Genomic DNA, 24,025 nt, shown 5'->3' with positions numbered 1-24,025 from the left:
AGTTCCTGAAGTGGTTTTACATGGCAATAATAAGGATAATAATGGTTTCCTTTCCCAAAGGAGCTCACAGTCAAAAATAGGACACGAGAGACACCGGCAGTCACTGGAAAGGATACAATGCTGAGATCAATAGGGACAGCTGCTCTGTCACTGCTAAATACAAGAGCTGTAACCACCACCATTTAAAAGATGCATCTGTGCTCAGTTAGCAGGGGACTAGGGAAATCCATGGACTTGGCAGGACTTGGGAAATCCATGATCAGATTTTTAAGTGTTGGGGGAGAGGAATCTGAACAGGACTTTGCATGTAGTAGGAAGCAGTAGTAGTAGTAGTAGGAACTCATTCTTTGCACAATATTTCTGATTCAAGGGGGATTTTCAATGGCTATTTGTCCTATAAGGCAAAGAGGCAAAGAGCAGCTCAGGGTATGCTTGTGATTTGATTTGGGAAATAGCCTGGAGGGAGGGTTAACTTTTTCCTAGTGCGGTTGCCCTGATCAGATTTACTTGGAGAGGTTTATAAGCATTGAGAACTAATGGTGGTGATAAGTTCTAATAGGGTGTGTTAACGTGGCGGGCAGACATCTGCACATCATTTACAAAATCCTGCACACTTAAACTGGGTGTTCTGCTGTTACTTTGTGCAGCACTAAGGCTACAATCCTAACCACACTTTCCTGAGAATAAGCCCCATTGAACAAAATAGGACTTCTGAGTAGACCTGGTTAGGATTGTGCCCTAAGTCCATATTACTAGGTCATGCAAATTGGAATCCTACACACACTTATCTGACAGCGCACCACCCCTTTGGTGCAGTGGAACTGACTTTTGAATACACTCATTTAGGATTCTTTTGTCAGCCACGCAGCACTTTCCCTTGACACTTGGGTGCCTTGAGTATCATGACCAGGAAGCTAAGTCTGCATTAATTCCATGGGAGTAAACATGGTTATAGTGAAACTATTGGTCACGCTTCCTCTGTGCTCTGCACACTGCAGAGATCTCTTCTGTGCTTAAGACTATCTCAGCCCTTGATGAGTGATGTCATTTCTGGGCAGCCCCTTTAGCAGCCCTCCCCCTCCGAAGACTGGAAGAAAGACAAGAACCAAGAATGGAAAACTGTGCTTAAAGTTTTTTGCTCTGAACACTGCTCTGAACTTTGTCTGACTTTCTCCTTGTTTACTTTCTTTTGAGTGCTATCAGACCAGGCACAGAGAAGCAGCCAGCTTCCTATAGGAGAGGTTAACAGCTGAGCAAAAAGGATCACGCAGGAGGAATACCCGTGAGTAGTTCTTGTCTGTGCCTCTTTTTGCTTGGCATATAGAATCAATTGAAAGCAGATGGTTGCAGAGTGAAAGAGTGGAGGGTGGGATTGATAAGCAAGTACCTGTTTGCTGGTCAGGCAAATCAGTTGGCAAAGTCCACTTCGAACTTCAAAGAAACAAACTAGAGATCTGTGTGGTGGCTGAGCAATATCTAATGCAGGATGAATTTAGAAAAATGCACAAGGGAAAAACACTGGAATGTTCTAAACATTCCCATCTGGTGTTCAGGGCTAGGCACCAAAGCCGTGCTGCCAGTTTTCCCGTGTCTGGACATTGGCACTTCTCTGATTCTATTGCACTGCCAGGGCAGGGGCTGCTTGGAATGGCTAGAAGGCAAGCTGTACCCAGCTGCTGGCACAGGAGTTTCAGTAAGAAGATGTCATTGAGCAAAAAGAAATTGCCCACCAAGGTGTGGGTTAGGGAAGTGGGCTATGAGCCTACAGGCCTGCAACACCAAGGGGGAAACGGAGATCTGTGAGGGTGGGAGGAAAAGAGAACAATGGACGAAAAAAGGTTGTTGTCTGTTTTGCTAATATTATTTAGAAACCATGACAGCAGTGCCTGGGCAGTTCCCGAAGACTGCTGCTTTCCTTTCAGCTCCTCCCCCGTTAAATGGAAATTGTGTAATTTTCTGCCTTCACTTGCAGAGTTTGTGGCCAAACCAGCAATTAGTGATGACCCTTCTCCTAAGCTTCTCACAAAGCTGTATGGGATGCAGAGAGGAAATAGACGATGGAACTTTCCCTGGTCTGAAACACAGAAAGCTGCCTATCTGAGTCAGACCATTGATCCATAGAGGTTGGTTCTGTCAGTACTGACTGGCAGCAGCAGCACTCCAGTGTTTCAGACAGGAATCTTTTCTCTCTTCTCTCTGGAGATGCCAGGATTGGAACTTTTGCATGCAATTGAGGGTCTAGGGCCACTGAGCTGTGGCCCTAGACCCTCAAACAATGGAGAGAAGTGATTGTAAAAATGACACTTCCTTAAGTATTGTGCAGTGGCGGTTAAAGGCACATGGACAGGACTGCTATTTGTTGGTTGCTTTGCTTGTGTTTTTAAAGGTAGTGACCAACATCAAGTGTTTAATCCTACAAGTTAGCCTGCTCTTTGTTAAACTGAATAATAGGATTATTCAATTACCCCTGCTAATTGGGTAAGAGGCACTTTTTCAAGTGGGTGCTCCTTTTTTTAGCAGGGGAAGAGTAACTGGCCCACCTCACCCCAGCACTGTCTGTTCTAGTGGCTGTCTGCTAGTATTCATTTGCATCTTTTTAGATTGTGAGCCCTTTTGGGACAGGGAGCCATTTAGTTATTTGATTTTTCTCTGTAAACCGCTTTGTGAACTTTTAGTTGAAAAGCGGTATATAAATACTGTTAATAATAATAATTATTATTATTAGGTGCACAGATTCTCTCAGCAGTGGTGAGGAAAGGAGAAAGGTTTACCCAGGGGAAATTGAGGCTGGAAAACCATAGATTTTGTGGAAGCAGGAGGGAAGGGGAGAGGAGAAGCACAGGGGGAGGGGGGAAGGTGGGAAAGAAGTGTGAGAAATACCACAGTTCCAGCCACAGTGTAAGATAAAGGCTGAGATACAGCTCTTGAACCCTGAACCAGGGCTACAGGCAAGGAGTGACCCTCTAGGTGGGGTGTGAAATTGTTGTGGTGGGAGGATCTTGTCACTCCTAACTGATGCTCCACGCCTCTGAAGATGTGCAAGATAGTTTGCAGCATGAGATGTGCAATCCCCTACTCTTCGGATTCATGATGGATTGGTTAAGGGAAATCATTTGTTGGAGTCCTAGAGCTAATCTTCAGACCTCCCCCTAAAACAGTTAAAAATAGACTAAGGCAGTGTTTCCCAACCTGTGGGTCATGAACCCATGTGTGCTGGGCCCAATGCAATGCTCCTGGTAGTGCATGAATACTTATGGGGAGCCCCCGGGGGCTTCTTCTGGATTGCACTGGGCCTGTGACCCACTCTGTTGGCCTCCATGGGCCTCAGAATGGCCCACAGCAGTCGAACGGAAGTTGCATCTGCAAACTGGAAGTAATCTTAGCAGTCATGGAATAAGAGGACAGATCCTTTTATGGATTGGTAACTGATTAAAAAAAAGGAAACAGTGAGTGGGAATGAATGGACAATTTTTCACAACGGAGGGAGGTAACAAGTGGGGTAACAATCTCAAAAAAGACATAGTGGAAATGGAAAAGGTGCAAAAGAGAGCGACTAAGCTGATTACGGGGCTGGGGCACCTTCCTTATGAGGAAAGGCTACGGCGTTTGGGCCTCTTCAGCCTAGAAAAGAGACGCTTGAGGGGGGACATGATTGAGACATACAAAATTATGCAGGGGATGGACAGAGTGGATAGGGAGATGCTCTTTACACTCTCACATAATACCAGAACCAGGGGACATCCACTAAAATTGAGTGTTGGGCGGGTTAGGACAGACAAAAGAAAATATTTCTTTACTCAGCGCGTGGTCAGTCTGTGGAACTCCTTGCCACAGGATGTGGTGCTGGCGTCTAGCCTAGACGCCTTTAAAAGGGGATTGGACCAGTTTCTGGAGGAAAAATCCATTATGGGGTACAAGCCATGATGTGTATGCGCAACCTCCTGATTTTAGGAATGGGTTAAGTCAGAATGCCAGATGTAGGGGAGAGCATCAGGACGAGGTCTCTTGTTATCTGGTGTGCTCCCTGGGGCATTTGGTGGGCCGCTGTGAGATACAGGAAGCTGGACTAGATGGGCCTATGGCCTGATCCAGTGGGGCTGTTCTTATGTTCTTATGTTCTTATGGGGTCTCTGAAGGATCTGTATTGGCAGGTGAGGCAGACTACTTTGCATGGTAGATGCCTCTGCTTAACTCCTTCATGATCTTTGCTGTACTATTATTTACAAGTTGAGTTGCAGAGTGATGTACTACCCCACTTCCCAAAAAGGAAGTTTTTCCTGAGCATGTGGTTATGGAGAGATCCAAAAGGATCTTGACAAAATAACAAATGCAGTTCAGTGTAAATAAGTGTAAAGTGATGCATAATCGCTGAGTCACTTACCACACAGGAACATGAGATCTGCTGTCATAAGTGGTCCACAGGATTGGGCTGTTAGTGAGGGAGAAGCATTTAGCATGCTTTCTCAGGTGCCAGGTAACCTTGAGCTGGCCCTATTCCCCCCCCCCCCCGGCTACTATTTACCATGGGAAACTATATCCCATTGGAGCCAGTAGCAACTTTTTCCCCTCAGACAAATAGCAGCAAGGGTGGGGAATTCAGTTGCTATTTGTATTAAAAGAAATGGGCACATCAGTGTTAAGCACATGCTTAATAATATAATATGTCATTTGATTCCAATTAAACAAATGGGGGGGGCTGTTGGGGAGGAGAACTGATTGCACTGCAGTGCTCCATGAACACCAGAAATGATTATTCCCGTTGTTAGGATGAGCACATTTTAGCAGGCCATGAGGATGAGAAAATGTGGCCTTTGCATGAACAAGTAAATCAGGTTAGGTACCTTGGATGGCTGTATGCTTCAACCTGTCATGGCGCAAGATAAAAATTCTTGTGATCAGATGCTAAAGCAGAAGTGGGAAAGTAGCTTGCTTCAGCACAAACATTGTCCATACTGGGTATGTCTCACAACTGCTAGTTTCATAAGCAACGCACATGATCTCATGGGCATGAGGTTGCAATCCACGGAGGAAGTCTAAACAGGGCAAGCTCCAAACATTCAATGCACTTAATGGCCCAGTCCTATTCAGACGCAGCACCACAGCACCCTTTCCTCCTACAAGAGTCACAGCTGATCCCTGTACCCATGTTCAAATCCCCTTATCCCACCCATATGGACGCATATATCCAAGGTATACCTTTTGAGCAGTGCAAAGCACAAGTGGAAGGATAGTTCTTCTGGAAGAAGGCAGCCATGTGAAACAGAAACGTGCCTGGAAATGGCAAGTACTTGAGTCCCCATGGGGGCAGCTGCCAGCTGTAAGGAAACCTTTTACTAGGGCAGGGGTGTTTTTGCTGGTGTGGTGTCTGGTGCATCCGTTGGTGGGTGGGCTTCTACATTGGCAGGGCTGTTGTTGCACCAGCGTATGTGTAGATATACTGGTCTGACTCAAGGATAGGTTTGGACCTTAAAAGTCAGGTCCATTTCAAATCAGTGGCATAGCTACAGGGGGGCATAGTAAGTACTACAGGTGCCGCAATGCACTATGTAATCACCTCCTCCTACTCACTATCGGAGCCATTCCTGGCAGTGACGGAACACCCTGCGCATTCCCATTGTTCCATGGATTCACTCTGATGGCGAGTGGGATGGACCACTTACACCGTTAGTTCAGGCCAAAGGCCTATCTAGTTCAGCATCCTGCTTCCCAAAGTGGCTGACCAGCTGTCACAGGGAGACAAGAAGCAGGAAATGATGGGAGAAGCATACCCTTCCACGATAGCTCCCTTGCAACTGTTACTGAGAGGCATACTGTCACTTCCAGTGATTCATCCACCTGACTTTGGAAGGATGGTGGGTGAAGTCTGATGTAGCAGGATGTTATAATAATTATACTTGGAAATGAGAAGTGAGCCCTATCACCTAATAATGGAGATTCTTGAAAATGAAATGTACCATTTAATAGTAAAAAAACATTTCCTTGTGTATATTATTAAGAGCCTTTCCTTGGTCAGAATCCTAAATCAATGAGTCAGCTGCTTGGAAAGTACTGCTCATCATGAGATCTGCAAAGGTGGATCCTTGCATGGTGTTTATTCTGATTGTTTAGCAAAGTTTTCCTGGAAACCTTCCAGGTTTCACTGCAAATCCTGGACAGGTATCATCATCTCTCCTTGTACCAACATCAGACATTTCCTCCCCCACCCCCAGCCCAGTGAATAATGTGCTCTATGATGCTGCTGCTCCTGAGTGCCATTCTCTGAGTCCTAAGTAGATGTTACAGGGAACATTGGACTACCGCCAACTTGGATGGCATGGCATTACGCTGAATGTGTCCCCAATTGCCACCTTGCAAGCAGTTGCCAATAAACTGGAGTGGAGGGAGAAATTCTAGAAGTGATGTTGTGACATGCATTTATTTTAACTGGCTGTTGTGGGGGGGGGGTTGGCTTGGCAGCATCCCCCATATTGTCTTGTTATGCCCTCACTGCATAGATTGATTGGGAAGTGTGTGTGCATGCATGTATGAGAGAGAGAGAGAGAGAGAGAGGTGGGGGAGGCACAAACTTACACACAGTTGTTGGGGTACAAAGTGTGGGATCATTGCTACACTTATGATGTTTCTATTCGGAATATAACTTTGGAGGTGCTTCAGACTGTGCTGTGTTGTAGAAGGGTATAGTTCCTCTCTGCAGAAAGATGCAGAAATATGTGGGGACAAAAAATTCAGTTTCATCCAGGCTTAAAAAAAAAAAAAAGCACTACCTACAAGGTCCCCCCAATAGAATTCAACTTGTGATCACATATGAATGACACTAGACTGCAAAAGTAGACTCTCATACTTCCCACAATCTTAAGAACATAAGAACATAAGAACAGCCCCACTGGATCAGGCCATAGGCCCATCTAGACCAACCACACGCTGAGTAAAGAAATATTTTCTTTTGTCTCTTCTAACTCTCCCAACACTCAATTTTAGCGGATGTCCCCTGGTTCTGGTGTTATGTGAGAGTGTAAATGGCATCCCTCTATCCACTCTGTCCATCCTCTGCATAATTTTGTATGTCTCAATCATGTCCCCCCTCAAGCATCTCTTTTCTAGGCTGAAGAGGCCCGAACGCCATAGCCTTTCCTCATAAGGAAGGTGCCCCAGCCCTGTAATCATCTTAGTCGCTCTCTTTTGCACCTTTTCCATTTTCACTATGTCTTTTTTGAGATGCGGTAACCAGAACTGAACACAATACTCCAGGTGTGGCCTTACCATAGATTTATAAACGGCATTATAATACTAGCCGTTTTGTTCTTAATACCTTTTCTAATGATCCCAAGAATAAAATTGGCCTTCTTTACTGCCGCCGCACATTGAGTCAACACTTTCATTGACCTGTCCACCACCACCCCAAGATCTCTCTCCTGATCTGTCTCAGACAGCTCAGAACCCATCAACCTATATGTGAAGTTTTGATTTTTTGCCCCAATGTGCATGACTTTACACTTACTGACATTGAAGCGCATCTGCCATTTTGCTGCCCGTTCTGCCAGTCTGGAGAGATCCTTCTGGAGCTCTTCACAATCACTTCTGGTCTTCACCACTCAGAAGAGTTTGGTGTCATCTGCAAACTTTGCCACCTCACTGCTCAACCCTGTCTACAGGTCATTTATGAAGAGGTTGAAAAGCACTGGTCCCAGGACAGATCCTCGGGGCACACCACTTTTCACTTCTCTCCATTGTGAAAATTGCCCATTGACACCCACTCTCTGCTTCCTGGCCTTCAACCAGTTCTCAATCCATGAGAGGACCTGTCCTCTAATTCCCTGACTGTGGAGATTTTTCAGTAGCCTTTGGTGAGGGACCGTGTCGAACGCCTTCTGAAAGTCCAGATATATAATTTCTGCAGGTTCTTCTACATCCACATGCCTGTTGACCTTTTCAAAGAATTCTAAAAGGTTCGTGAGGAAGACTTACCCTTACAGAAGCCATGCTGATTCTCCCTCAGCAAGGCCTGTTCGTCTATGTGTTTTGAGATCCTATCTTTGATGAGGCATTCCACCATCATACCCGGTATAGATGTTAGGCTGACCGGCCTATAGTTTCCCGGGTCCCCCCTCTTTCCCTTTTTAAAGATAGGTGTGACATTTGCTGTCCTCCAATCTTCTGGCACCGTGGCCGTTTTGAGGGACAAGTTGCATATCTTAGTCAAGAGATCAGCAACTTTATTTTTCAATTCCTTAATAACTCTTGGGTGGATGCCTTCAGGGCCCGGTGACTTATTGATCTTTAATTTATCAATGAGGTCTGAAATATCTTCTCTTTTAACCTCTATCTGACTTAATTGCTCGGTCAGGAGGGGCCGTTCGGGCAGCGGTATCTGCCCGAGGTCTTCTGCCGTGAAGACAGATGCAAAGAACTCATTTAATTTCTCTGCCATCTCTAAGTCTCCTTATATCTCCCCTTTCCCTCCCTCACCATCCAGAGGGCCAACCGCTTCTCTGGCGGGTTTCATGCTTCTAACATATTTGAAGAAGCTTTTACTATTCCCCTTAATGTTGCTGGCCATGCGTTCCTCATAGTCTCTCTTGGCCTCCCATATCACCTTCTTACATTTCTTTTGCCACAGTTTATGTTCCTTTTTATTCTCCTCATTAGGGCAAGACTTCCATTTACTGAAGGAAGCTTCCTTGCCCTTTACAGCCTCTCTAACTTGGCTGGTTAGCCATGCAGGCACCCTCCTGGATTTAGTGGAACCCTTCTTTCTTTGTGGTATACACCTCTGCTGGGCCTCTATTACTGTTGTTTTAAGCAGCCTCCATGCACTCTGGAAAGATTGGACTCTTTTTACCTTCCCTTTCAACCTCCTTCTAACCAGCCTCCTCATTTGGGGGAAGTCCACCCATCGGAAGTCAAGGGTTTTTGTGAGAGATTTGCCAGGTATTCTTCCCCTGACGTGCACGTCAAAACGGATCGCAGCATGATCACTGTTTCCCAACGGCTCCGTAACATCGACATCTCTAACCAGGTCCTGAGTACCACACAATATTAAATCCAGAGTCACCTGTCCTCTGGTGGGCTCCATGACTAGCTGCTCTAAGGCACAATCATTTAGCACGTCAAGGAATCCGGTCTCCTTTTCGTGACCAGAACACAAATTGACCCAGTCAATATGAGGATAATTGAAGCCCCCCATGATTACAATCCTGTCCCTCCTTGTCACCTCCCTGATCTGTTTCCTCATTTCAAGGTCCCCTTCCAGTTTCTGGTCTGGAGGATGATAGCACGCCCCCAGTATTACATCGCTTCACAGGCCTGGTAATTTAACCCACAGAGATTCTACGGTGGAGTCGGACCCGCCTTCAATCTCTACTTTGCTGGATTCTATCCCTTCCTTAACATAAACGGCCACCCCACCTCCAACCCGCCTCTCCCTGTCCCTCCTGTAGAGTTTATAGCCTGAGATTGCGGTATCCCACTGATTTTCCACATTCCACCAGGTTTCCATTATGCCCACTATGTCAATGTTTTCCCTTGTCTCCAGACATTTCAGTTCTCCCATCTTTGCTCAGAGACTTCGGGCATTTGCATAAAAGCATTTGTACACGGAATGCCCCAGGGTGGGCTGCTTATTTGCTCCTTTGTCCCTGCATCCTCTCATTGTGCCCAACCTTCTATCACATCCCATCATGCTACCATTCCCAATTTCTTCTCCTATTCTGCCTTTGACTTGTTGTTCTCTAACCTCCCCATCCTCGTCCCATAGGGATGAGGAGTCCCAAACCGGATGCCCCTCGGCTCCTGTCGGCCTTCCCCCAGGGATCAGTTTAAAAGCTGCTCTGCCACCTTTTTAATGTTATGCGCCAGTAGTCTGGTTCCATTCTGGTTCAAGTGAAGCCTGTCCCTCTTGTACAGGCCCCACTTGTCCCAAAATGTTCCCCAGTGCCTAACAAATCTAAACCCCTCCTCCCTACACCACCGTCTCATCCACGCATTGAGACCCCTGATCTCCGCCTGCCTAGCTGGCCCTGCGCGTGGAACAGGTAGCACTTCAGAGAACGCTACCTTTGAGGTCCTGGCTTTCAGCTTCCTACCTAAAAGCCTAAATTTGGCCTCCAGGACCTCCCGGCTACACTTGCCCTAATCTTCCACTAGGTGAAAACAACTACTTCTGCTGTGACCTCTAAGGACAAAGTATACAGTATGTTGAATGAGTGTCTTGGCCTTTTTTTAAAAAACATGTGGTGACCTTGTGAAGTGTAATGAAACCAGGCAGGGCATGAGTCCTTAGGATTTTACTCTTGCTGCAGTGGCACCCCTACTCATGCTATTTAACGTAGGTACAAAAGCTTCAATCAGCTTTCAATTAAGCTCTTTTTCAACAGTAAATAGTACATGGGGGCATATCATACATAATCAGGGTTGGGACCACAGTGGGGACAAAGTCCTAAAGCCCCTTACCGACACATTTTGCTTCTGTCAATATGCTGCTGGCCCCCGCTATTTTTAAAGGGAAAAATTAAAAAAAAAAACAACTAGTCAACTACCCATTTTCTATCTAATTTCACCTTCAGTTTTATCAGGGCAAATAAATTTTCTCCCTGATCACATACAAAATAGAGCCACATTACAGTCTGAACCCTGGAGACAAGGCTGTGTGGCTTTTGACAGTAGCAGCAGTGATACCATCCATAAACCTTTATTGGCATTAAAAACAGTAAATAACAGTAATAACAATAAAAACAAGAGTCAACAGCAGTGATACATTGAGAAAGAAAACCCTGACTAAGTGGTTCCGGGCTTGGTGCTGTCTCTTGTATGCAGTTACTATAGGTTTTGTTCACAGTCGTTAGAGTGACAATGATCTCCTTGTTTAGTTGTATGTAGAAGATGCTCCCAGTCCCCTCTCTTTTCTTTGCTGAAGAAAGTACAGCACAAATGCGGGGATTATTGAGGGGGACTGCAGGTGGAAACTCAGAGACAGATGCTTAGTTTTGTATGAGCCTTTTCAATCTAGAGCTCTTGACAGAAGACAAAGGCATGTCTGACTTAATCAAGCAAAGATTGAAATGGATATGTGAGATTAGGTTAAGGACATATCGCAAAGCAGATACAACGTGCAAATCCACAAAACAGCAATATTAGATGACACCCAGCAGCTTAAATATTGGATTATAAAAATCCAATATTAATAGTGTTTAGATGTGGTGTGTTAGACTACAAAATAATCTTTGCAGTCACTTTGGACTGGTTCAGTTGTGAAAGCACTTACAGCTGGTGTCCATGGCCATTTCTGTTTAATATTCTCCAAATGCATTATACCCAGTGATATACCCAGCGTATTTGACACCCAGACAGGCCACTCCCACCACCCTGCCCTTGGCCTCTCAAGCCACAGGTGGACCTGACTTCTGCAACAAGATCCCCTGGAGGTGACCAGGGCTACCAGCCCTTGAAAGCAAAGGGTAGATCTGGCCTCTGTCTCAAGATACCCTGGGTGAGGCCAAGTCTATCTGATATTTGAAGCAACAGGCAAACAACACAGTCACCCCCTTCTCACTGGCACCTGGGGCAGACCGCCCTCCACCCTGCACTTAGTACGCCTCTGGTTATACTGACGCACAGGCTGTCATAATGGAGGTATTGTATGAATTGGAATCACTTCAGAACAATCCCCATGAACATGGCAGGTTCAAAATATACTGCTATAAATATAAATGCAGAAATCTCTACAAAGTACATTCAGTTACTGCCTGGAGCTTAGCAAAGTATTCGTCCCTGAAAATAAATTATTGCAATGGAATCCATTGTTAGGCGACACAGTGAAACATTTTCTACCCAAAGAGACATTTTCATACGGGTCGGAGAGGTTAGGAGGGCTAACTGTGCACTTTGAATAGAACACCACAGTGATGAACAATGGTGATTATAAATCCACTTTCCATGCATTTAAAACTGCTGTTGCACACCAAATAGCAGGAATAAGACTCAACAGCACTTTGTATGACACATGTAAAAATGGGCCTCTGCAGTGGCTGTTATAGATAAATATTTAAATTTAAAATTGCCTATAGCTCAATTTTGAATCACAGCTGGGAAAATAAGCTGCTGAGATCAAAAAAACAATCTAGTTGGGCATATTTAAAATGGACCAAGTATCAACACCTATAAGCTCCCACTGTGCCCCTCCCAAATCTATAGATGGGCCCATTTTTAGAGGTGGACAGGCAGCGTTTTCCTCAAGGAGTCTCCTACAAGAAGGGCTTTGTTGGTTGAAGACAGTTCGACATATGAAGTGTTAGTAATTGTGCTTCTTTTTCTTCCACTTAGTCTTCATGAATTCAAGCAAGACAGTGGATTTGAAAATCATCATCATTGGCGCTCTGGGGTAAGCAGCCCTCCTTGCTTTCAGTCTGAAGGATCCATTTAGAGAGACTTTCTACTTTTCTGGATAATCATCACATGCTTCCCCCCCTTTTTCCTTTATGTTGATAATGTTAATGACCCTGCTCCCAGTTATGATACATTACATTATTGTATTTCTGTTACATTATTTCTTGGCATTTTTGAATCTCTGAATCCTCTACCAATGAGACTCAGAATACACATGATAAAAATCACATAAAAATCACTTTTCCCACATGGCTCCTCCGTGACATAACCTTTCTCATTTTTAACCTAAAAAAGAAGAGAGGAGACTAGTGTAGGGAAGGATGTCTTCATCCTTTTTTCTCTGGCAGGTTTCCATGTTGAAAGTCCCTGTGGGGTTAAAAGCACGTTTTCCTGGGGGAAAAGAAATGGGTATTCTGGGAAGCTGCTGTAGATTGAAGAAAAAAAAAGTGAGGGCAGGGGACATACACATGATTGATGTAATGCCGGTATACACAAAGTCACCAATGTACACATCATTTTGGTTTCAGAGGTCTGTACAGAATGTATATAGGTTGAAACAGCCTGTTCTTGCAAGCTCAGTGCTATCATGTCTGTGCAAAAACATTGATGTAGCCATTCATAACTCAGACATTCATGATTTAGGAAGCCAATGTAGCCTGAGCCTAGAGGGAACATAAGAGTGCAAGCCTTCCACAAACTGAACTAAGATATAGGTCTATTGACCACTGTGGCATTTGCTTCTGAGTAAACATTAATACATTTGTGTTTCTAGCCCTAACCCAGCCAGACTCAGAACCCGGAAATAAACCCAGCAGACTGGGGGGGTGGGGGGCTTGTGAGGGAGAACTGGCATGCAGGAAAAGAGTTAAGCAGCCGAGCTCACACTGACCAATTCTCCCCCGCAAATGCATCTGCCCCCATGTTACTATCGACAACTGAGGATTCATTTGGGAAGCACATTTTTGCTGACGTGAACCTAATCAGTTTGTGACAACAAAAATCTTGTCCACTTTGTTCACTCTTTTAGATTCTTGTTATAAACTCAGTGGTAAACATTATTATTATTATTATTATTATTATTATTATTATTATTATTATTATTAATAGTTTTTATATACTGCTTTTCAACAAAAAGTTCATAAAGCAGTTTACAGAGGAATATTGTAGCTAAAGCAGAAGTGAAAAAATGTGGTCAGCATGAGGATATTTATATCTGGTATAGTTTCCAGGGCTGTCCAAACTTTTTGGCAGGAGGGCCTCATCAACTCTCTGACACTGTAGTGGGGGCCGGGAATAAAATTTGAATAAATTTACATAAATGAATATATTCGAGATGGAACTTATATGAATGAATGAAGGTCTTGCAATAGCTCAAGCCCTATAAAAGACCTTGCACAAAACAAGGCAGGTGTTTCCTTCGCTGCTGCTACTGCATCACAGATGTCAAACAAGCAGCCCTTGTTGCACAGCTCACGTGAGAGGTCGAACAGTCACCTTCACACTGAGAGCAGTTGTGTCAGGCCAGCATAGGCTCCAGCAAATCTCTGGAGGGCCAGAGGCTCATTGGAGACTGGGGGCTCCCTGCGGGCCGGACTGGGAGTCCCTGAGGGCCGCAAGTGGCGCCCGGGCCGGGGTTTGGGCACCCCTAAGTTTGACCATGGCAACCAAGCACAAAATGATCCCCAGGCTTTGCAACAGAAAGCCTAATAATTTCTGAGAGGTGATGGTCGCAACCAGTATTAGTCATAGTTATGACAATTTCCCCTTAGAAATTAATAGTCATCTCAGAAAAGCATTTAATTAAACGCCAGCCGAGGCTACATTGGTTGTTATGTTTAGCGTGGGAAATCCTATCCAAGGCACTGTATTTGCCCAATTTGTGCAAATATCAAGCCCAGATACTTAGCTCAACTCCTTCCAATACTAGTTGCTGGACTGTCCAGCAGAATATTCAAATTCTACTTGCTGCAACATTCAGTGTCCATCTTTGCTATTGCTGTATAAACAAATTACATCAAAAGTGTTTTGATGATTATATGAGTGCTATCAGGATAAACAGTGTGGCAGATTTATTAATTGTACAGATGTCCTTTAGGGCATGTGTCTATATATGTTTCATCTTCTGTTTTCATCATAACCTATGGATGATAACTTTGATTGACATAAAGAATACAGTATATCCTTGGGAGTTGTTCATTGTTTTCCTTTTATTCTTCTGGGTTGGAAATGAATATAACAGCACATTCTCAATTCCAAGGTTTGCAACCATTAACCATACAATGCCAGGAGGTCTCACACCATATTTCCCTCCCATACCTGCTTGTGGGAATGCAGCTGGGGATGTTTTAACTGAAATACAATACGAAAGGAAGGAGTTAAGCACTCTTCCTCCAGTCACTACTGTAATAAAATTGCAGGGTCCCCCAACCTTGCATTCCTCCCCCACCACAAAAAGCATACTAACCCTCACCCTGCTGGTAAGGGTTGTCTATAGTAATACAAATGCTTCTTCCTTCACCCCAGGGTAGGCAAGACCTCCCTCCTTCACCAGTATGTTCACAAGAAATTTTATGAAGACTACCGGACCACCCTGGGAGCCAGTATCCTGACTAAGATGGTGGTGGTGGACAACACCCCTTTGAAACTGCAGGTAAGATGGATCTTACAGTGTCAGATCTCCTGCCCTGTGTTCATGCAGGAGACTAAGATTGGGCTTCCATTTCCTTGGCAACATTTTGACAGGCAGCCATTGTGCTGCCTTGACACAATCTTTACCTTGACACAATTGCTGTTGACTGCAACATTCCCAGCAGAGGTAGCATCAAGAATTGACCAGGTTGGCTGAGGGCCCATGCCCATCCAAGGGCCTAGATGCCTAGGCTAACCCCTGAATTCTCAGTATCCACATGTGCTCAAGTAGGAACCTTGGGGTCCTTTGTTCCAAAGCATCCTGGCTACTGGATGCTGAAATTGTCTCCAAAAGAAATGAAGGGTTAAGTCTGTTGCATCAAAATGTATGTACAGTACAAAAGTGGGGGGGGGGGTGGCTTTCCTGTTAGTGAACATATTTTTTAAAACGTTGAAATTTCTTAAATACCAAAGGAAGATTCATTTATGGACACCTATGTCTTGGTGAGGTCCTTCTATGTTCTGGCCCTTGAACTTCAGCTCACGTTGGCAGAATCTGTAGTACGTATTTCAGGACTGCTGCAAGATCATCACCTGGTGTCTGCTTTCACCCTCATGGGTGTTGTAGACAGATTTCCCTCTGAGGCACCAGCCTGTTGACCTTGAACTTCTTCCTGCATTAGCTTTCCTTCTGACCTCTCTGTGGTATACCTAGTGGTGTCGCTAGGGGGTGTGGGGGGTGCGGGCTGCACCGGGTGATGCATAAGGGGGGTGGCACACACTGGAAGGGTGACACGCTAAAATTGCGGTGGTTAGGGGTAACACCATCATGCTATATACCGTTGGAAGCTGAATTTCCAGCAGAATGCAATGCAAAAAACGGGAGTGAAATATCTCCTTTCAATCAAAAGTTATTGGCAAAAAAACAGAAAACAAAAAATGCACGGTGCCCAATGGAAAGTGAAACTGAACCACATCGTGCAATTACTTGTGAGTAGGTAAATGTGCCTTAGTCCTTCTGGAAGGTCAGGCTGAGAGGAATCCAATAACACCAGAATTGTCCTGATCCAATGAATGTAGCCCCTCAAAAACACCCGAGAAGTAGGTCCCTCCCTCCAAGCTGGCAAATGTATTGAGCCCTATGGAAAGCAAAACTAAGCCACATGGCCATGTTTACTCGCAAGTTAGCAAACGTGCCTTGGCTCCTGGGCAGTTCAGGCAAAGGGAAATGTGAGGCCACCAGAATGGTCCTGATTTGATGCAAATGGCGCTCAACAAATGCTCCAGAAGGCAGCCCCCCCCCCATAAAAGAATGAAACAGAGGCTTGACAGGATAAGGTTAATCTTTTTGTTTTAGGCTGCAATCCTATCCACACTTTCCTGGGAGTAAGCCCCACTGACTATAATGGGACTTACTTCTGAGTAGACAGGCATAGGATTGGGCTCTCAGACTTGTAAAGCCAGGTGGGTCCTGGTAGTGATATGCTTGAAAAATAAGAACTTAAATTGAACTGGGTACTGGATAGAGGTGAAAATCTTACTGATTCTTTTTTTTTGGGGGGGGGGATGTTATTGCAGGCAGGCTACAGAGAAAATTCACTTGGTGGAACAGGGCTGGTTTTCCCTTATTTATTTTAAATTGCTTTATGATGGGTCCTGGACAGATGTGGGTCCCAGTGCTAAAAGTTTGAGAACTGCTCCAATAAGGTGTTAGTAAGCTGACACCCTGGGGGGAGGTGACACCACTAGTGACCAAAATCACAGTTTGCAAAAATAATACCATCATGTTATATATCAATCAATGTGTAATTTCATGCAGAATGCGATGAAACAAACTACATTGAAATATCTTTATTCTATCAAAAGGTACAGCCAAAAAAACCAGTGGGGGTGGGGCGATGGTAGATCACCACGCCCACCACCTGGGGCATTGCCCCGCCCACTGCATGGGGGTGACGTGCTGACCTCTGGCACCAGGTGACGCAAACCCTAGTGACGCCACTGAGTATACCCACAGAGACAAGAAAACAGCTGTTGATTAGCTCATAACATACAGATCAAGCATGTTTCTGTAAGCAATGCAGAAAAATTTCTAGTACTGAGCCACAGGTGTACATCGACATTATAGATCCCCAGAAGCAGAATTTTCAAATTTCTGAGCATCTGCTAATCTCTCCAAAGACAATGCAAATTTGCTAGCCAAACCTCCAGAATAGTACAGTAAGGGTGCAATCCAGAGTGCGCTCTTGGCCAGCACAGGTCCCCTATGCCACCCAATGAGTGTTGCAAAAGTGCCCTAAAGCACTTTTGCGCTGACTCTGGACATGCACCGGCCTCCAGACACCAGCCCAAGTCCTGTTGGGCTGGCAGATCAGGTAAGCCCACACCGGCCGAGTCAGGGTTGAGTGCCATGGGGAGGGCAGGGAGGAGGCGTTCAGGGTGGGGGAGGGCAGGCGGTGCGCCGGCAACTTATGCCAGTTCCTATCCCTGGTCCTTGGCAGCCTGGAGCAGCTCCTAGCTGCTTGGATCTGCACCACCTCTTGAGATAGCCCCATTGTGGCTGCTAAGGTTTTACCCAGGGTAAGGGGATGCCGGCCGGCCGGCCTGCTCCAGGGCAAGTTAGGACTGGGCTGTAAATATGTTATCTGCTTAATGAGATACCAAATGTGCAGAAGGTTCCCTATATGGGTTCTAGCATCCTACAGACATCCCTGGTTAGAAATCCTTCTCAGTACTTGCGTTATCTCCTGTTCCCATCGAGGTGAGATTTACTCTTACTTAGTCACAGCCCCTCTTTTCTTTTTCTTACTACAGAGAGTGAGGAAATCACTGTCCTTGTTTCCCTTTCTTGTTCTATGTGCCATTGGCTGCTCTTCCCTGTTCCTCTTCCCTCAACAGCAGGCAGAAGAGCAGAGTTGGTGATGGTTTCCTTGTCAGGAACATGAATTAAGGGCTGGAAGGAAGTTATCCAGCCATGGGCATCTGTAGTGTCTGTTGCACCTACAGAAAGTGCAGGAGGGAATCGGCTTAGCTGTAGAGCACATTATTTGCATGCTGGTCAGCCCCCAGCATCTCCAAGTAGGAGATCTGAAACTCTGGAGAGTAATATTGAAGTAGGATGAACAAATGGCCTGATCCAGGATAAGGTAGCTTCACATTTTCATGTGTAGGGTGACTTCTGGAGGCACCATATAAGCAAAGGATAACCCCTTGGTTGGAGCTACAGGACATCTTTTGTGTTTCTGAGATACTAATCTAAATACACATATGCTCCTCTTAGATTTGGGACACTGGAGGACAGGAGCGATTCCGGTCCATGGTATCAACATTCTATAAAGGTTCTGATGGCTGCATGCTGACCTTTGATGTCACAGATATGGACTCCTTTGAGTCATTGGATGACTGGAGGGAAGACTTCCTGCAGAAGGTTATCCCAAGAGATCAAGGTTTCCCCATGGTTGTGCTGGGGAATAAAATTGATTTGAAGGAAAAACAGGTAAGAAATGGAGGTATGAGTGGTAAGAAGATGCAGGGTGTTGGAGCTTGAATCTCCCTTGGAAACATTTATCATATTATAGAATGACTTTGTTTATTTAAAATATGCATATCCCACCTCTTAAAGATACCAGCATCCTTCCAAACCTTTGGCTATGTGGTGCAATATTGGCAGAAGCACCTTCTGTGAACAGGAGAGACTCATGCTCAGGCAAGAGGTCCTTGCACAAGTGGGAGAGACCTTTGTGCAAATGGAACCTTCTTAGTTCTGGAAGGAGCTTTCAACAATGGCATTCTGCTACACCAAAAGTCTGGACCCCCCCCCCCCAATTCACAAAGTTGCAAACAATGAAATGACATCCTCTAAAACAATAACAATTAAAATAGACACTCTGTGATGGCAGAGTAAGAATAGCAACAGCCTCAAGGTACATTTAAAGCTGAGGATAGCCTTCTATTCTCTGGGGATGGGGGATAGACATATGGTAAATCACTAGACATTGAAAGCCACATCATCCCCCGGGGAAGGCCCTTCCCATTTGGAAAGTCCCTATGACACTGGATTTGGGCCAGCTAATCATATTCCTTCTGGTACTGTTTTTCAGGTGTCAAAGGAGGCAGTTTCATCTTGGTGCAAAGAAAAGGACATTGCATATTTTGAAGTTAGTGCCAAGAATGATATCAATGTAGTGCAGGCCTTTGAGAGTCTAGCAAGGCAAGCACTATCAAGGGTAAGTAATGGGGCAACCGATAAAGATAGCAGATCTTGACATTCTTTTACAATAAAGTCAACATCAAAGGATCAAACTGTGGAGGCTGCTGTTGCTTCCTACCTCAACCCTAGTCTCTCAACAGGTATCATCCAGGTGCAAAAGACCACTGGGATTTCTTCATTTGTGCTTTATTCATTGCAGTGAGATATTTGCAACTGAATTCCTTTATACATCTGTGGTACAAGCACTTTTGTTATACCTTTTCTATTCCCAATTCTGATTTCTTTCCCTGATGTTTACTAAGAAATAATTTTTACAACTTAAAAAGTATTTTAAGGATCTGTTTTGACAAGAGTTTGAGCCGTTGAAAAGCTGCACACTGTGCTTTGGACAAATAAATATTGGATTTTGCTTACTAGCTCTTCCGAGCGTGACACCTCCAGGGTGCCTAACAATATATAATACAATCAGTTCAGCATCCATTAAAAATACAGCTCCTTAGAACTAAAGAATGACACGACATCAATAAAAGCATCCACCTGGCCTGGGAGCTGTCAGTCTGCTGCAATGCCTCAAAGCTGTTTTTTCACCTCTGGAGAGGTTTGCCCTTTGCTCTTTAATGGAAACTGGATCTCACCCCCCTCACTCTGGCCAGCAATTTTGGAGCTGCAGTTTCTTAATTATTCAAATTTCAAATGGAAGATGGCAAAGCAGTGATACTTTGCTTTTAGTGCCCTCTTGTGATGAATATGATGAGGGTCAAAGGTTTTGTTGCAGAAAATCTTGAGAAATCCAATATTTCTTTCGCTTGTCTGAGTGCTGCCTTAAGCAGAGCCCATGAGAGGGGAGGAGGAAGGCAATACAAATTACCAGAGCCTGCCTAAGTTGCGCCCTTGCTAGGGGGGTGTGTGTGACTGAAATATTTTTTGCCGCGGCCCAAAATCTCTCTCGGTGGCCCTGGTTAGATCTATGAGTTGATGATTCCATCTCTATAATTCTATGATCTATAAAAATATGCATGCTAGGACAAATTCAGTTTTTGGTCCCTTTTCCCCCCACAGAACATCTAATTCTGGCCCCAAATAAAACAGATGCAAATGAAAGCTGTATACAGTACTATAAATTTATGCATTTATTTTTATAAGAACTGTATACATTTAGAACGCTGAAGGCATCTGCAGGAAACAGATGCCATGCACTTTTAAAATATGAAGTTTTCTGAGATGGGAATTGGCACTAATGTGTGATTGTACACTTTAGTCACTTGATAAATATGACACTGCCAACAAAGAAAAATGGTCTAGTGTGAAACTGGAGGCTAGAAAAGAAAAAGTGATTGACCCATAAAAGAGTTGCATTTGAAAGAGTTCTCCTTTGGATCTGCTTGTTGATGTGCACTGAGTGAGACTCCTCTCTCTGACCACAAGGTGCTGCCATCTGCTTAGGATGAAATGCAGGGGAGAGAGTCAAAGGATTTTCACTCCAGGATTTAGTTGCCAAGTTCCTGTCTGACCTATTGCCAAAGAATGCCTGCAAAAGTGCCAAATGTCCCTTTTCTTGCACCATCATGTTCAATTACCTCATGTATTCTTAAGCAACTTGGCTTATTAAGACATTCCTTTGCCTTGTTTTCACAATGAATTAGTCTTTGTGGATTCCCCTATGTCATGTACGATGATGATTCTCTCCAGAGTTTTCCCTAAACATTTGCAATATGTATGCACTTAAGAGAGCCTTGAATTAGTGTCGAGACCTAAATTTGCACAGATCTGATTGCTAGACACAGAAGACAAATAACATGGCATGTCTATATCTATCATGCCTACTTGCCATCTTTCCAGGGGCCACTGAGTAGAGAGCTGGTTTAGATGGTCTGTAGAATATTAGAAATATAAATAAAATGTATTCTGGACTTTATATATCTATGGTAGAATGGAAAGCAATCAAAATGTACGCTTAAAAAGTGCATGTGAGTTAATGGACATGCAAATGGATCTAAGCACATTTCAATATAAAATTGTGTACAAGGCTAGAGTGGATTGCCCTGACGCAAGGCGCCCTTAGGCACAGGGCCCAATTGGGAACAATTGGCTTAAAGCTGATCCTGGCTACAGCGTTGTTCTTTTGTTCCATTTACTTATGAATCTTGAGAATTTACACTTAAACCTCATGTTGCTTTATTGTTTGTTTTAGTACAAAGGGATCATTGAAAACTACCTAACAGATTCTATAAAGCTCACTCCTGAAGACCAGCCCCAGGCAAAATGCTGCTGAGATGTCATTTGGGAAAATGTGATGTTTTCATTCACTTCAAGCACTACTGCATGGAACAGATACAGCTGTGGGGAGGCCCCTCTTGAGCCTTGTCCATCAGGGATGGAAGAACAATTGCAGCTCTCCTATTCCCCCAATTGTCAGAGAGAGGAAAACTGCAAGCCAGTGATTATTGAACCATGCAGGTGGGAACCAACCTAAAGCACTCCGATTATACAAACCCAGCCCAATTCCACTGGATTCTGGCACTCACTTAAGATGCTATTTTGAAGCTCGGATTTGTCCTTCAGAAGACTTCCATGAAATGACTAGTTCATTTGCCTGATAGCTGTGATCTCATTTTGATGTTCTCCCCTACATTTTGCCTGGTATTACTACAGTAGCTTTCAACATAGCTCAGCCTCTGGTGTTTGATACACATATGTCAGCAGTACATGCTGGAATTACAGCACAATATGGCATGAACCAGGACAGTGCCCTCCTTTAAAAATATTGTTATAATCCATACACATCAAAAATGCAAAGTGGTAGTCATGGTTGTTTGCTAAGTATGCAATGAATAATGTTAACACCACAAGTAGTCTGAAGCTGATACCACAAAGACCTTCACGTAAGTGAAAAGGATGCTTAAGTGTTAGCAGGTATACTGCAAATTAGCCTTCGTCGTCCCGTCCCCCCCACATGCATACAACAGGGGCTCTTCCCAAGAAGGGCAAGTCTTCAAAATGCAGGGACAATAGGCAATAGTATAGGAGATTTTTTTTTTAAGAATTTTTTTTTTTTTTTTAAGAAAAGGGAATGTTTAAAATGCTTGGAAAGAGAATGAGATAGAATTGATAGGGACATGGAAAAACATGTAGCAGAAGCTTGAAAGGGGGAATAGGCTCCTTGGTAAGGGAGGAAATAATCTCCCTGGATGCCCGGGGTGTGATGCTGCACTCCCAAGATTAACACTGTTGTGGGTCAGAGGAAGGGGAATGGCCCACAAGGCAAATTTGTGGTTGTAATTAAGGGCATTGTTGCATGTGAAAGTTAAATCGGTTTGTGCTTAAATACGTTTATAATGTGAATGCAAAACCTACTTGCTAATGTGTACATTCAATTGTCCTTCTGGATTGCATTTTCTGTAAGAAACAATAAAGCATTTGGGGCTCTTGCTTTAGAAAAAAAGACTAGTAAGGGAAACACACACAGGATTGTGGTTTCACAAATTATGAATGATAAGGAGAGTGTGGATAGATTTTTTCTTCTTCAGTCTTTCATAATTCTAGAGTTCAGAATAAAGTTAACTGACAGTAACCTTAGCAAAGATGAAGGGAAATTCTGTTTCTCTCTATTCATAATCAGTAAGGAAGATCTTCCAGGGTGTAATGATGGCAGGGTATAATGATAACCAATGATAGTTCCTTGAAAACGAATGAGACAAATGTGTGGAACATTAAGGAATATTACCCACGGTAACTCAAAAAAATCATACAAGAACATGAGCCTGGTGGACCTCTGCTGGATCAGACCACGTGTTAGTCTGTACAGGTGGAGCCTGTTTATCTGCAGATTTTACATACATGGATCTGGCTCAGTGCAGGTCCGCAGGACCCACGTTGGGCCAGACTTGGCCCTATCTGACCCTCTGAAGGGGACTGGAGCTGTGATCTGGTTGCCTCCAATGACTTTCTGAAGTGTTCACCCGCAGCCTCTGTGGGCTTCAGAATGGCCCACAGAAGAGAAAAAAAGGGACTTCCTGCTTCCCCAGGCCTTCAGAATGCCTGAAAAGGCACAAAAACATCACTTTCAGTTTTCTGCGGGAAACAGGAAGTCATGTTTTTGGGGGGTTCTGTGGGCCATTCTGAAGGTGCAGAGACCATGGGCGGACATGCACAGCCTCTGCGGGCTTCAGAAAGACCTCTGGAGCCAACCGGAGCACGGCTCCGGTCCCCTTTGGAGGGTTTAAGAGGCTGAAAACTGCAGATTCATTATCTGTCATTTTTGGTATCCATGGAGGGTTCGGGAATGGATCCCACATGGATAACGAGGTACCACCTGTACTAGCATACTATTTCTGAGAGCGGCCAATCAGATGCCTTCAAAAAAAGCCTACAACCAGCACACCTACGCAAGAACCCTGCCCTAGTGTTCATCCCCAGTACCTGGCATTCAGAGGTGTGCTCCCTCCGTCACACGAGGTTCATTTAGTGATCATGGCTAATAGGCTGATCAATAACTACCTTCCTTAAAAATTGCCAAACCCATTCTTAAGCCACCTAAGGTAGCCACCATCACTGTGCCCTGTTGTGACTTCCTTGTTAATTATGCATCTGGTGAAACTGCACTTCCTTTTATTAGTCCTGAACCTGCTGTCAATCAATTTAATTGGGTGAGTTCTAGGATGTGGTGTCTGTGAATTTTATTCATGTGAGACAGATGGCAAAAGACAGTCATATTGACATTGACGGTGCTGTCTAGCCAGTATCGGTGCAGGGAATGCAAATAGTGGTTCATTACTTCAGGTACTCTGCATGGAGAATCCATGTGGA

General features: G+C 44.4%; 1 protein-coding gene across 2 annotated transcripts; it reads left to right on the top strand.

Moving 5' to 3' along the window:
- The first annotated feature begins 1,132 nt into the window (after window positions 1–1,132).
- On the top strand, window positions 1,133–23,365 carry RAB7B (RAB7B, member RAS oncogene family). 2 transcript variants are annotated; one of them, XM_066625494.1, is made up of 6 exons: window positions 1,133–1,282; window positions 12,319–12,376; window positions 14,905–15,031; window positions 18,290–18,505; window positions 19,110–19,235; window positions 21,411–23,365. In XM_066625494.1, exons 2-6 carry the CDS (start codon window positions 12,324–12,326, stop codon window positions 21,489–21,491), a joined length of 603 nt encoding a protein of 200 aa, XP_066481591.1. In that variant the 5' UTR covers window positions 1,133–1,282; window positions 12,319–12,323; the 3' UTR covers window positions 21,492–23,365. The 2 variants fall into 2 exon arrangements, with proteins under 2 accessions (XP_066481591.1, XP_066481592.1); XM_066625495.1 differs by lacking the exon at window positions 19,110–19,235.
- The last annotated feature ends 660 nt before the right edge of the window (window positions 23,366–24,025 follow it).

This window comes from Tiliqua scincoides, chromosome 4, assembly GCF_035046505.1.
Source record: "Tiliqua scincoides isolate rTilSci1 chromosome 4, rTilSci1.hap2, whole genome shotgun sequence".
NCBI lineage: Eukaryota > Metazoa > Chordata > Lepidosauria > Squamata > Scincidae > Tiliqua > Tiliqua scincoides.
Note: the sequence above shows the minus strand (reverse complement) of the source record. Positions and strands in the feature narration are given on the sequence as shown.

What these genes read in the sequence shown, in the direction of transcription:
- RAB7B (XM_066625494.1), top strand. Translation starts at nt 12,324, where the DNA reads ATGAATTCAAGCAAGACAGTGGATTTGAAAATCATCATCATTGGCGCT. An exon ending in ACACCCCTTTGAAACTGCAG is followed by an intron (nt 15,032 to 18,289) that starts GTAAGATGGATC and finishes TGCTCCTCTTAG; the next exon opens with ATTTGGGACACTGGAGGACA. An exon ending in TTGATTTGAAGGAAAAACAG is followed by an intron (nt 18,506 to 19,109) that starts GTAAGAAATGGA and finishes ACTGTTTTTCAG; the next exon opens with GTGTCAAAGGAGGCAGTTTC.